The sequence below is a fragment of the Malassezia pachydermatis genome, assembly GCF_001278385.1.
Source record: "Malassezia pachydermatis strain CBS 1879 chromosome Unknown scaffold5, whole genome shotgun sequence".
Taxonomy (NCBI): domain Eukaryota; kingdom Fungi; phylum Basidiomycota; class Malasseziomycetes; order Malasseziales; family Malasseziaceae; genus Malassezia; species Malassezia pachydermatis.
In genome coordinates this window covers 196,705-209,712 of record NW_017253142.1, presented here as the reverse complement: position 1 = coordinate 209,712, position 13,008 = coordinate 196,705, and the positions used below count along the sequence as shown (strand labels likewise).

At 55.7% G+C, this 13,008-nt stretch overlaps 7 protein-coding genes across 7 annotated transcripts; 3 read left to right on the top strand and 4 right to left on the bottom strand.

Annotated features, from left to right (window-relative positions):
* Positions 1–55: 55 nt before the first annotated feature.
* Malapachy_1812 (sti1-hsp90 cochaperone) lies at positions 56–1,777 on the bottom strand (the record flags this gene model as incomplete). Its single annotated transcript, XM_018136310.1, has 1 exon — positions 56–1,777. The coding sequence occupies one exon, from the start codon at positions 1,775–1,777 to the stop codon at positions 56–58; it is 1,722 nt and encodes a 573-aa protein (XP_017991355.1).
* A 164-nt stretch (positions 1,778–1,941) lies between these two features.
* Positions 1,942–2,679, bottom strand: Malapachy_1852 (hypothetical protein; the record flags this gene model as incomplete). The annotated part of the gene is made up of 2 exons (XM_018136348.1): positions 1,942–2,002; positions 2,033–2,679. The coding sequence occupies 2 exons, from the start codon at positions 2,677–2,679 to the stop codon at positions 1,942–1,944; spliced, it is 708 nt and encodes a 235-aa protein (XP_017991232.1).
* A 132-nt stretch (positions 2,680–2,811) lies between these two features.
* On the top strand, positions 2,812–6,023 carry Malapachy_1857 (mrna 3 -end-processing protein rna14; the record flags this gene model as incomplete). Its single annotated transcript, XM_018136353.1, has 5 exons — positions 2,812–5,033; positions 5,066–5,125; positions 5,487–5,589; positions 5,617–5,702; positions 5,738–6,023. 5 exons carry the CDS (start codon positions 2,812–2,814, stop codon positions 6,021–6,023), a joined length of 2,757 nt encoding a protein of 918 aa, XP_017991494.1.
* Positions 6,024–6,073: 50 nt separating this feature from the next.
* Malapachy_1847 (nuclear cut8 family protein) lies at positions 6,074–7,252 on the bottom strand (the record flags this gene model as incomplete). Its single annotated transcript, XM_018136343.1, has 1 exon — positions 6,074–7,252. One exon carries the CDS (start codon positions 7,250–7,252, stop codon positions 6,074–6,076), a length of 1,179 nt encoding a protein of 392 aa, XP_017991470.1.
* A 226-nt stretch (positions 7,253–7,478) lies between these two features.
* Malapachy_1858 (hypothetical protein) lies at positions 7,479–9,174 on the top strand (the record flags this gene model as incomplete). Its single annotated transcript, XM_018136354.1, has 2 exons — positions 7,479–7,645; positions 7,680–9,174. 2 exons carry the CDS (start codon positions 7,479–7,481, stop codon positions 9,172–9,174), a joined length of 1,662 nt encoding a protein of 553 aa, XP_017991488.1.
* Positions 9,175–9,209: 35 nt separating this feature from the next.
* On the bottom strand, positions 9,210–11,540 carry Malapachy_1842 (nuc189-domain-containing protein; the record flags this gene model as incomplete). The annotated part of the gene is made up of 1 exon (XM_018136338.1): positions 9,210–11,540. The coding sequence occupies one exon, from the start codon at positions 11,538–11,540 to the stop codon at positions 9,210–9,212; it is 2,331 nt and encodes a 776-aa protein (XP_017991466.1).
* A 188-nt stretch (positions 11,541–11,728) lies between these two features.
* Positions 11,729–12,830, top strand: Malapachy_1833 (pkinase-domain-containing protein; the record flags this gene model as incomplete). The annotated part of the gene is made up of 4 exons (XM_018136330.1): positions 11,729–11,741; positions 11,780–11,794; positions 11,847–11,875; positions 11,916–12,830. The coding sequence occupies 4 exons, from the start codon at positions 11,729–11,731 to the stop codon at positions 12,828–12,830; spliced, it is 972 nt and encodes a 323-aa protein (XP_017991450.1).
* Positions 12,831–13,008: the final 178 nt, after the last annotated feature.

Genomic DNA, 13,008 nt, shown 5'->3' with positions numbered 1-13,008 from the left:
GGAAGTAGACTTAATGATTGTACATGACAAACTACGACAGAGGGGGTATGCTACACTAGCGAGTGCGGATGATACCGGCAGCAATAAGCTTCTGGATCTTGGCACGAATGCCAGGGTTTTTCATATGGTCTTGCAGGGCCGCAGGGTTCGACTGAGCTTGCTGCAGAATAGACTGCATGATCGGATCCTGCATGATCTGTGCCACTTCAGGGTCACGCATAGCACGCTCAAGGGTCTGCTCATCCGACTCACCCGAGCGCTGAGCATAGAGGGCCTGCATACACTTGTTCATCAAACCCTGGATTTCGCGGGCGTGCTGTGCACCACCCTCGGCCGCCTCGTCCACGTCAGTAGCCATCTGCGCCGCCTCCATAGCCTTCGTGTACTCCTTCATCGAGAAGAGAACGTTGCTCTTGCGGATGTATGCCTTGACAAACTTCGGATCCACCTTGATGGCCTCCTCCGCGTCCTTCAAGGCTTCCGGCAAAGCAGCCAGCTTGGTGTAGGCAGAAGCACGGTTCGTGTAGCCACGAGGGTCGGACGGGTTGCGCTTGATCGACTCGGTATAAGCCTGAACGGAGCCAGGGAAGTCGCCTTCCTTGTACAGCGTGTTGCCGCGGTTGCGCTCTTCCTCGGCTTTCGCAGGGTCAATGTACGCCTGGCGTTCCTGCTCTTTCACGTCCTTTTCAGCCTGGCGCAGCTTGGCAAGGATCTCTGGCGTGCGGTGCTCCGTCAGCGACTTTTCAAAGTAGGTAATGGCTTGCTTCAAATCATTCTTCTTGAGATAGGCCGAGCCGATACGGCCAAAGGCCTTGGCCACAAGCTTGTAATCGGCCATCATGGAGCGGCCTTCCTCTACAGCCTTTTCACACGTCTTGATGCACTCGTCAAAGTCACCTTTCTCAAAGTACACAGCACCCAGGTTGTTGAGATATGTGATATCCTGATGCAGCTCCCAGGCTTTCTGGTAATGCGCCGCCGCCACATCAAAATCACGTTTCAGGTAATGCTCATTGCCCTTCTTTTTTTCCGCCTCGGCTTCCGCTACCTTAGGGTCCACAGGTTTTTCTTCTGCCGGCTTAGGCTCCTCCTTTTTCGGCTCCTCCTTCTTGGGCGCAGACGCAGGCGTAGGCTCTTCTTCCATAGGAGTGCCTTTGTTGGCATTGTGGTCAAAGGCCTTCATGTCCACACCGATCAGCGCTCCCATAACCTGGATCATACGTGGGTCTTGCAGAGCTGTCATGGGGTTGGCCTTGCCACTTTGCAGGTCCTTGAGCTGCTGCACAAAGGCAGCATCATGCAGCATCTCCTCCGTCATGGGGTTGCGCGAAAGTTTGTCGAAGAGCTGCGGGTCGCGGAACAGGTTAGCCATGGAAGCAGCTGGATCGGAACCCGCTCCTGCAGACATAGCACGTTCCACGTCCGCCAACCCCTTCTTCAAAGCAGCATCATCGGGGCACGCCTCCAAACCTGCCTTGTAAGCCGCCACAGCATCCTCGTATCGATGAGCACCGTGGAGGGCGCTACCCTTACGGCCATAACCTTTAGCAAAGGAAGGGTTGGCACGGATGGTGGCTTCGGCATCGTCCAACGCAGCATCCCAGTTCTTCATGCCAGCATGGCTCGCACTGCGGTTGGAGTACAGCACATGCACACCATCTTTTTCACCTGATTTCTCAGCCTCTTCAATCGCAGCTGTATAATGCTTAATAGCACTCTCGTAGTCTTTGGCAGCAAAACTTGCGTTGCCTTGGGCCTTCAGTTCCGACACAGACATGACGTAGGTAACAAGAAGGCAGAGTGGGCGTCCAAGGCGTCTATATACATCTGTGGAGGGTCTACTTCCAGCACTTTCTATCGGCCGATGAAGAACAGTGCATGGACCATGTCGTCTGACACCTAACGACTATGAGGCAGGAGGGTATAGAGTATATTGATAGTTTACACACGCTTGTTACGAGACTCCTTAATTCGAGCAAATTTGGCACGCAATGCCCTTACGCTAGCTTATTAGTCGAATAAAAACACGTACCGTTCTTCACCTTCTTCCTGTGCTTGCTGTTCTTCTTCAATGCGTGCTAGAATATCTTCACGCGCCGCACGATCTAGACGCGCACGGCGTTCCGCCTCTGACTCTTCTTTCTCTGTTAGCTCTTGTGCTTGCGATGCGTCAAACAGTTCCGGTTCCGCCGATATAGTTGTGGATGATGGTTTCAGCATACCTTGCTCGGCAGGCGTGAGCACTGTGCGCTGGAATTCGGCCCATTCAAGGTCAAAATTGTCTTCTACCTTTGCTCTCTTTGTGTCCATCGCTTTATTGTCATGCGGCAGCGTGGGGTCGGACTCTGTGTCTTTGCGCTTCAATGGCGCAGAATCGGGAACGAGAGTAGAAGGTGTGTCTTCAAGCGATGAGGCTACCATCTCATCTTCTGTACTTCCTTGCTTTGCCTTCTCTGTCTGTGCTTCTGCTTCCAGAAAGGCGCGTACATGGTCACGATGCGACTTGGAGAGTGTATGAGGACCCCATAATCGTTCATGTTTAATAACGGTAAAATCACAGGCTTTGCAGCGAAGAGCACCCGTTTTGACATGGTATGATGCCCATCGATCACGTATCGGTCCCTCGCCTGCTTCCCTTTTCGCTGTGGCCGAACGCAGGAGCGTACGTTCGTCCACCATGATGGACGACTGGGAAGAACCACGTTAAGTCGCGTTGTTGTCACGTGCGTGGACCCTATTACCTGGACGTTGGCGACACAGCAAGCGTTGGTTCGACCGCACGTTCGTTCGTACCCTAGCATTGACATCGGTATGCTGGGAGAAGGTGCATCAGCGTCCGTGCCAGAAGGGCAGGTAGGGACCATGCCTGCCTCCAAAAAGGACCAGCTGGAAGCCAAGATTGCCGAGGATCCTCGCGTTGCAGGACCTTGGCTACAACTGATCGAGCTAACCCGTGAAGGTGGTCAGCTGGATGACATTCGCGATACGTACGAGCGCTTCTTTGAATACTTTCCTCAGGCCAGTGCTCAATGGATGCAGTATGTGGATCTAGAGCTAGCACACTCAAATTTCGATAATGTCGACGATATCTTCACTCGATGCTTACGATCCACATTGTCCGTCGATCTATGGAAGCTTTATCTCTCTTACACGCGTCGCGTTCATCCTGTGCCGCCTCCTACCGGAGAGGAAAACAGTGAACGTGATCAGGTGCGTCGTACGCTTGAAGAAGCGTATGAGTTTGCTCTCAAATTTATTGGCTGGGACCGTGAAAGCAGTTCCATTTGGCAAGATTACATTCAGCTCATTCGCGAGCGTGAAGCCAAAGGAACATGGCAGGAAGGCCAAAAAATGGATCAATTGCGTCGTGCTTTTCAGAGTGCCGTCGTTGTTCCGCTGAACCAAGTTGAGTCGATTTGGCGCGATTATGACGCGTACGAAACGTCTCTCAATAAGTTGACGGCCAAAAAGTTCCTAGGAGAACGTTCCCCCGCTTATATGCAAGCGAGGACGGTATTGCGTGAACTAAAGCAGTTGACAGATGCGCTGGAACGCCCTTCTCTTCCGAGTCAACCGGCTTGGCTGGTTGCCAATGGTAGAACTGCAGCTCAAGACAAGCGGGCTTTCAAAGCATGGCATCGATATTTGGAGTGGGAAGAGTCCAATCCACTGTCTATCGACGATACTACTGCATTCCAGCATCGTGTACTGTCCGCTTACAAGCAGTGCGTTATGTATGCGCGATTCGACCCGGTTCTGTGGTACATGGCAGCCAACTACTGCCAAAAACAAAGGCTAGAAACGGAGCGGCTTGTATGGCTTCGAAATGGTATTGATGCCTGCCCTTGGAGTGTGCTTTTACGATTTACGTACGCGGAATCATGTCGTGCTCAAGGGCGGTATAGTGATGCGACTGCGGCGCTGGATGACCTCGTCGAGTACACACAGAAGCAGTTGGATCTACGGCTACGCCAACTAGCACGTGCTGAGCAACAAATCGAAGCCGAAATTGCGAAGGAGCGTACAGCACAGTTGCAGAAGCGGAATCAGGTCGACTCTGCGCCGGATGAAGAAGAGGCAGATAAAGTGGAGTTGGCCGATATTGAGCGTCGCTTGCAAGAAGAGCGTGAGAAACGATGTGCCATAGCGAAGAAAGAGGCACAAGCAGTCTTGGATCTTTGGCAAAATGCTGTGAGTCAAGTATGGATCAAGTACATGCAGTTTGTGCGTCGTGCTGAAGGAATTCGGCCTACACGCCAAATTTTTGGCCGTGCGCGCAAGTCGCCGCACTGTTCCTGGGAAGTGTATGAGGCCAATGCCATGCTGGAGTATTATTGCTCGAAAGACCCTGTTGTAGCAACGAAGGTGTTCGAGCTGGCCCTCAAAACATTTGGCCCGAATGAGCACTTGGTCGTCCGATACCTCAAGTTTTTGTTGTCGATCAACGATGATACCAATGCACGCGCGCTCTTGGAGCGGACGGTCCACGGTATGCCACCGGAAAAGGCGCGTGTCGTTTGGATGAGCTGGGCCGAGCATGAATACAGCTATGGCGATGCGAGTGCCATTGCGCGGCTAGAAAGTCGCTTGCATGAGACGTACCCCGACCTCTCGGTCATGGAATGTGCATCTATGTCTTTGCGGTACCACAATCTAGACAGCGTGCGATCCATGGATATGGGCGACTCGGCCGATGCCATTCTGAAGCCCAAAGCCCAGCGTTCCAGCCGCGGCGAGGTGGAAGACAAGGCGGAGGAGACTAGCGCCGCAGCCAATCCCGAGAAAGAGCCAACGAATACCAGTAGCCAGCCAGCGAAAGCCGAAGCAGCTGGCCGTCAAACGATGGAGGAGATCCGACGGTCCCTCGTCACGTCGTCGGAGCCTGTAAAACGAACGCGGGCCAAAGCGGAGGATAAACCGTCGAAGAAGAGCAAGAGTAGTGCCGCCTCGGATACATTGACACGCAAGGCAGCGCGTGATACGCCCCCTCCGCCTCCCTTCGTACTCCCAGACGCCATACTCTACTTTATGAAGTATGTATCTATCACAATCTAACATCTTGCAGCCTTCTGCCGCCGGCCATGACGTTTGATGGACCGCCAATTACACCGGAGCATATTTTTGAGTGCATGATACACTCAGCCTTGCCTACCATCCCACTCTACGCTGAGCCACGGAAGTCCGGGCGGAAGCGCACATAGCGACATCGTAGACATGTGGCTGATAAGCAGCACTCCACGTCCGATTATCAATCATCCCCGGCCGCGCCCAAAATCGTGCGTGCCCCAGAGTGGAGGCTTAGTTGCTTCGTGCTCCCTCCCACCGGCAAGGTAGCCAAGCGAACGGGCAGAAATGCCGCGAGGATTTGCTACGTCGGTACTGTACCCCTGTGCCTTTGCGCAGGCAGCTTTAGGTACGAGAAGGTGTGTGCTCATATGGCCAGCCATTTGGTTCAAATACCCCAATCCGTATGCGGAGCATGTCAGGTCCATCGATATCTTGGACGAATACATGTGCTCCGAGACGGGTATCGTACACATGGAGAGACTCATCTCGGTAGAGCAGAGTGCGCCGCGATGGATACGCAGTGTATGTATCTGATGTACTAACAGGCAGCTACTAGGGGCTGACGACGTCACATATGTCCGTGAATTGATCCGCTTTGATCCTCGCGTGCCCGCTGTGGATATGGAGAGTACGAAGTAGGTGGTGGCATTTGTGGTCACTGACATGCCAGTCTTTCTTTCAGTGACTATCTCCTTGTCCAGGAGAAAATCCGTTACACACCCTTCGAGAAAGGTACAACACGATTTGACCAGAAAGCCGAATTCCACTGCCGTGGGCTAGAAGGGTCTAGCGGACAAGGACTGTTTAGTTCTGCCGCGCATGCTGTGGAAGAAGCAAGTGTGAAACGGTTCAGCCAGAATGCAGCAAAGGGTCGCGCAGGCTTCTCGTATGTCCTCATGGCTCTGTTTGGCGACAAAGATGCCGTAGAGTACGAAGCACATGTATTGGATACATAAACAAAAGAAGGGCGTAGAGCCTATATAGTACAAAACAAAAGAGTTAAAGATTAGGCACCGTCGCCTTCGTCCATCGCGGTATGCGACGTAGGCACATCCCAGGCGGCGCGATGAGCAGGACCAACAAGCCAGCCAATGGAGGTATGCATTTGTTCTGCGGCTTGATGCATGGCTGCGTGCACGGCGGCCTCAGTCGGCGTCTCAGTTTGATCAGAGGCGCAAGTACTAAGCATGGCTAGTCCACGGCACCAGGACAACACGACTTCTTGGCCATACATACGTGCTTCTTTGTTGACCGCCGCGTCCATACATACAAGCCATGCCTGCCATTCTCGAAGCAACATAGGAATAATGGTGTGCGCCATCGGATCCCGAGCGTCCGAGGATATAGTGAGAGAGTTTCGGAATGTTTTCACTAGGGAGCTCGACGGTACGCGCTTGAATTCAGCCCCATCGCAGGGCAACATGTGCGCAATACGGAGCATGCACTGTGTAGCCGTATGAAGGAACGAAAACATCTCTGTAGGATGAATAGGAGGCATGTCACGGCTTGCCTGGCGAGACGGTGAGAAAAGCGACAGGTATCGCGCCAAGTCGGAGGCCAACTCATCCAACGTCGAACGTACGCGGCCCCATACATACTGCTCGCGAACGTGGCCTGTGGTGCTCATCGGCAACGACGAACGAATCCGTGATTCGTATTGCTGCAGACTAGCCAAAGCATTTTCCACGGTCGGGGCTGGGAGAAGGGTATAGATACGTTCGGCGGTAGACTCGTCTTTTGCTAGCTCAAGCAGAATTGTTAAGAGCGCCGACTTTTCAAGCGTAGCCAAGGAGCGGCCAATATCGCCGCCATGAGACGGTGCCGCCCGTTTAGCATGTCCATCGCAGGTTCGACCAGCTCGACGACGTTTGGCAGGGTCGTCAAGGGATAACAACATGTCCGACTCGTCGTCGACGTCCGCATCGTTGTCCATGGAGTTGCGACGGCGCTTGTGCCCAGGACGTCCTGTCTCCTGAGACGGCATCATGCGCGCAGGAGAGAAGGACATATGCGATGCCTGCGGCGCCTCTGCCGCGAGGGCTGGCGACGTATGCGTCTCGCCCCATACACTTCCACAGCCAAATCCAAACGAGAGGGCGGGTGGCACATGATGCAAAGCCGGTGTATTAAACGGAATAGTGCGTGGTGGTGGTGTGACAATTGAGTTTTCCATCGTGCCCCACATGGACAAGTCCGCAGCACGCCAAGGTGGTGTGAATAGGTAGGGGCGTGGCTGGTGTGGCACTGGGTCTGAGCGTCCCAAACCAACGGCGCACCTCTCTGGAAGCTTGCAAAAAAACGAACGACGCTGGCGGCTGACGCAATGGCTGACTAAGCATAGCCAGGCCGCAGGGCCTGCGCGACGGCCGCGACGCGTCGACGGTCTCCTCGCCTAGGCTACGCTGCGCGACATGGTCGTTCGGCGGCGATCAGCGCGTGCGCCAGGGCGCGCATCACCTACGTCGTTGCCCTCCAAGAAGGATACATTGACTGCATCGAAAGAGACGAACGATACAGAAAAGCCAGCGGTGGCATTGAAGGCAGAGGATGCTCAGCGCCTTCGTACGATCCTCAACGCGTACGTACTAAGCAGCGAAGTACTTAGACCACAGCACGGCCCCTACCTTACTCACTATGCCTCTCCCTCATCGGGATGGTGTCACACTTCAAGCGCTTCTTGAGGCCACGCCATGTGACTTGTACGAGATCTGGGACAGTCTACGAGCCAGCCAGCCAGCGACGTCCCGCCAAAGCGCAGAGACACAGACTGGTGTTTTGCTGGCGGAACATATGCTCATGGAGCTAGCAAAGAACTATGTCTCAGGTATACGTGAGCAACCCTCCATGTCCGCCTACGCACTGCACATGACGCTGCCTTCCGGGGAGTACTTTACCAATGCCGTCCACTTGGACGAAAAACAGGCAGAGTCGTTATCGCGTGGCTACGCCGACTTAGTAGCCATTGCTCCACCCATTCGCACCGAGAGCGTGGTAACGCTTGGCGAGCGTGTCCGCTCTGGGCCCCCGCCCAGCATACCCACACAACCGCGAGGTCCGATCATGCATGCCTCGACATTCCGGTCGTACGGAGCCTATGGATCGTCGTTGGGCCCATCGTCCGATTCGACGGGGCAAACGCTACGTGCCAGACCTGCTGAGCTGGTATGGCAGATGCAGCAACGTACAACGCATCGTCGTACACCTCGATGGGGCGCGCCTTTAGCGGCTGCAGTGGATCGAGCCTACCGGACAGATCCCGCTTTGGAGGCGATGGAGACAGACAACGACAACGACGACAACGACGAAGAGGAAGAGACAGAAGAGACGACCTCCCATGCGCTCGCTACAGATGCAGCTGCGTTGGATCCTGCATTGGATGCGGCGCTATTGGAGCAAGCCCTGGATACACTGGAGATCGATCACATGCTCAGCGCCAATGCGGCGCGTTTGGACGAGCTGCAAGAGCTGCAGTGGCTGCGTGTGCGCATGGACTATGGCCATGCCACGTCGGAGCAGGCATCGCGGCGGGAGCAAGAGTTGGCAGAGACTCTTCTTGCCTCGTTGGTCGGCCTACTGTGCCGCCTGCCGCCCTCGGCGCTGGGCACGGCAGTGGCGCGCCATGGCCCGCTATGGCACATGACGCAAACAGCCTTGGCCTCCTCGCTCGCAAAACCGAGCCAGGTGCCGGGGTACTGGGGCACAGTGCCAGAGGGGTATGCGGGCGTACGTACGCAGGTGACATTAGCGCCGCCACCCAGCGCTACCGATCCATCCACGACGCCTACGCCGACGTGGGCGGCCCTGGTACGGCCTCGAGTCGTCGTCACAAACGAGACAGCCCGGCCTACGTCTGCTACGGTGCCGCTTCTCTCCTCGTACGACCAGTTCCAAGGCTCACCAGTTGTCGCTGTGAAAGCTATGATGACACAAGCAAGGCCCCCACCGCCGACGCCGGCCTACATGGGCGTGGGCCGCCCCCCGCTGGGCTACCTACCTTCGCAAGCCCCATTCTCGACGATGCCTCGTCCACCTACGAACGTAGCCCCGATTGTACAACCGGCTCGCGTCGTGCCAGGCTCCGTCGCACGGCCGCCGCTGCCGAACTAAGAGATAGTGATGTATTTTATGGTACACAAAGGCGCCTATTCGTCCATGTCGTCGTCCGAGTCGTCGTCCGAGTCGTCATCGTCGTCGTCATCATCGTCGTCGTCCAACTCGGAGTCGTCAACGGACACATCGCTATCATCGTCGTCCAAAGGCGCCTCGTCCTCTACATCATCGTCGTCGTCGTCGTCGTCCTCGAGATCATCTTCGTCCATCTCGCCCACGTCGTCGTCGTCGTCATCCAACGCCTCCACATCATCGTCCGCAGCCATATCGTCGCCGGCGCTAAGGCCAATGTCTTCCACATCGTCCTCGTCAGCTTCGACCCACGTCTCGCCCTGCTGGCGCTGCGACATGGCCGCCTGCTTCTGTTCCAACTCTGAGGCAGTCGAGCGCGGCCCGACCTTTTGGCCTTGCACTTGCATCTGCGCTTCGTCGGCCGTGTACGACATATGCATATCAATTTGACTCATGACCAACTCCATACGTCCCTTGAGCGCCAAAAGACGCTCGTACGACGCCAATCGGGTAGCTAAACTGTGATGCAGCTGCGAGAGACGCGTGACCAGGTTCGGCAACGACATGAGGTAGGCCGTATGGTAGGTCAGCGTTTGATGGATCCATTCCACAATACCACGAGCACGCGCACTACCCAGTGCACCCTTGCTCTTCACACCACCGCGGTTCAAGCGGTCTACACAGGCTTCCAATAGACGCACGGCCAATGGACCCGAAATGCGGCGCACCGTCGTGCGGATCAACGTAGGGTCCGAATGGACCAAGCATGATGTCAAGAGCGAGTGATCCCCGGAATGCAGCGCTTGCGTCAGCGACGAGGCCAGCGAAGCACCACCCACAGGCGCCACGGCCATGTCATCGTCGCCATCGTCAGCCTCGTCAGCGTCCCCCGCCGTCTGGCGCTCACCACGCTGAACTTTGAGCGCCTTGAGTCGCTGTGCCAAGGTCGGCTCGTCCACCACATCTCCCTGCTGCAGCAAGTCATCATGAGGATCCGCCATACCATCCTGCTCCTCAGGCAATCGCCCACCTTCCGTGCCAAGGAGCGCCGCCGTAGCTGCTGCATGCTGAGGAAGCTCAGCACGAGAGCCGGCTGACAAGGCCCCTTCCTTGTATCGCTGTGTCTCATTCGACGCAGCTGCGCTAGGCGTAGCTGCTGTGCTGGTATTCACATCAATCGTGCTGCGTAGCACGCCATCTTCATGCAGTAAAGCGTCGTCTAACACGACCTTGACACTCTTTATAATGCGCGCAATGCGCAGACGCTCTCCGTCTTCAGTGCGCTCTGCATCGGCCATGTCGGACACGGGCGTAGACATGTGCACACGCGCAACCACTGGCAAGGGCGCTAGACCTTTTTGCGTCTTGGACACATCTTGCGGCAGTCTGTACACTTGCGCTGTGCCTAGCTCAGAGACCACCAGCAGATGCCAGCCTGCCTTGGGCTCTTGCCACGTAAGTAGACGCCGCGCTGGCGCGTCCAACGTGAGCATCGCGCGAGCTTGTCCCACGCTGGTCGAAGAGGTGTCAGACGGCAGGGCCCAGTAGTACAAGTGGCGGTCCTCCGCCGCTGCACTCACAAAGCCATGCTCTCCAGCCCATGCGAGATGAGTGATCGGTGTTGCATGGCCCGAAAAGTGCGTCACAGGCGAAGGACGATCAGTGTCCAACGCATAGACCGTCGCAGCGTGATGCGCCGTGAGCAATCGCCCAGCAGGGCCACATGTGACCATAGTCGTAGGCGTCTTGCTATCAGGTAAAAAGTGCGTCGTAGGCGGCATGCGCTCCCGCGAGGATGAGAGCGACATCTTGGACAAGTCCCAGCCATGAACCCAGCCATTGGCCGTAGCACCCCAGAGATGCTGTATGTCCGACGAAAGGGACACCACAGCCGCGGACGTACTGTCGGGCGTAGAAGCCACCAACATAGCAATGACACGAGCCGTCGTCGGCGAATACAGCAGGACGGTCCCGTCCGACATACCTAGCGCCACATGCCATGATGGCGCGGCACTAGCGGCGTCGCTCTTGGTCTCTGCCTTGCCATGAGCCTTGCGTTTCTTCGAAGAGGCACTGTCCGACTTGTCGCGCGGAGCACTCAGCAGGACCCACGCCATTGTGCGACATCCTAGCGACTCGGGCAGCAAATAGTCAGCGACGACGCCTGCCGTCTGTGGTGCATAGACACGCAATCGCACACGATCCACGGCCTGGGAGAGCTGCGCAAAGTAGCTGGCATCGCGCGAAAACGCGGTTACATTGTCATTTGTGCTCCCATGCACCGGTTGCGAGAGCGAAGAGGTGGAAACGGGCCGCGACTTGGGCGCCTTGTTTCCCTTGTTCTTAGCCATCGTCTCGTCACCACGGCGCTAGGAAGAGCCGCTGAATTTTTTTTTTTTCCGGGCGCGTACTTCCCCAGCGACCTTGTTAGGTAAGCATTGCTCAGCCCAAGCGCACGAGGGCCAAACATCAGGCCCGGGCGAGTGTTGGTCGCTGGCTCTCTGTGCACGATTGTTGTGTGGCCTAGCCCGTTGGCACGATGAATTACATCCGTACGTACGAAAGCGAGTAGAATATGCTAACATCCCAGAGCTGGAGAAGCTAGGTACGTGGTGTTAGCGTGCGCGTAGCCATGCAGATCGACTAACCAGCGACAGGTGAGGGCACGTATGCGACCGTGTACAAAGTATGTATGCATGCATAGGAGGGATCGCTCACACCATCAGGGTCGCTCGCGCCTCACAAACGAGATTGTGGCGCTTAAGGATATCCATTTGGATGCTGAGGAAGGGACGCCATCAACAGCCATTCGTGAAATTTCGCTCATGAAAGAGCTTCGACACACGAATGTCGTGCGCCTGCATGATGTGATTCACACAGAGTCGAAGTTGATGCTAGTATTTGAGTTTATGGAGCAGGATTTAAAGCGATACATGGATGTACACGGCAACCGCGGCGCTCTGGACCCAGTGACGGTACGCAGTTTCATGTTCCAGCTGCTGAAAGGCATCGCGTTCTGCCACGAAAATCGTGTCTTGCACCGTGACCTGAAGCCGCAAAACTTACTGATCAACAAGCGCGGTGAGCTGAAGTTGGCTGATTTCGGTCTGGCGCGTGCATTCGGCATCCCTGTAAACACATTCAGCAACGAAGTCGTTACACTGTGGTACCGTGCGCCGGATGTGCTCCTCGGCAGCCGCACGTACTCGACCAGCATTGATGTGTGGTCAGCAGGCTGTATTATGGCGGAAATGATTAGTGGTGTGCCATTGTTCAGGGGTCGCGACAACAACGACCAGCTCATGCAAATTATCCGCATTCTCGGCACGCCCGATGAAAATACCATTAAGCGTATTTTGCATGAGTCGCCAGAGATTCAGTATCGTCCTTTGCCTCGCCTACCGAAAGTGTCTTTCCAGACCATGTTCCCGAAAGCCCACCCGCTGGCAATCGACCTATTGGAAAAGCTGCTCCAGTTTGACCCGTCGCAGCGCATCAGTGCGGATGAAGCGCTGCGTCACCCTTACTTTACTACTAGCGCTGCTGTGACAAACCAGACACCTGTATCGACTGACTCTCCCAGCACTATTGCTTCTCATGACACAAACTCGGTGAGTATGAGCCGCGAGGCTACCGCTTAGCGGAGGTACGTGGAAACAGGCTCGGCTAGACGAGGCATATGTAATGAGGATGAGAGGTACTGCCTTCTATGGTATAGTATGCGTGCTAGGATTGATCGGAGGGGGACGCTGGCGTTTCTTTTCCCGAATGAAGCTACACGCTACGACAGCCATGCCAGAGGCGTAGCGATCGTGCGAA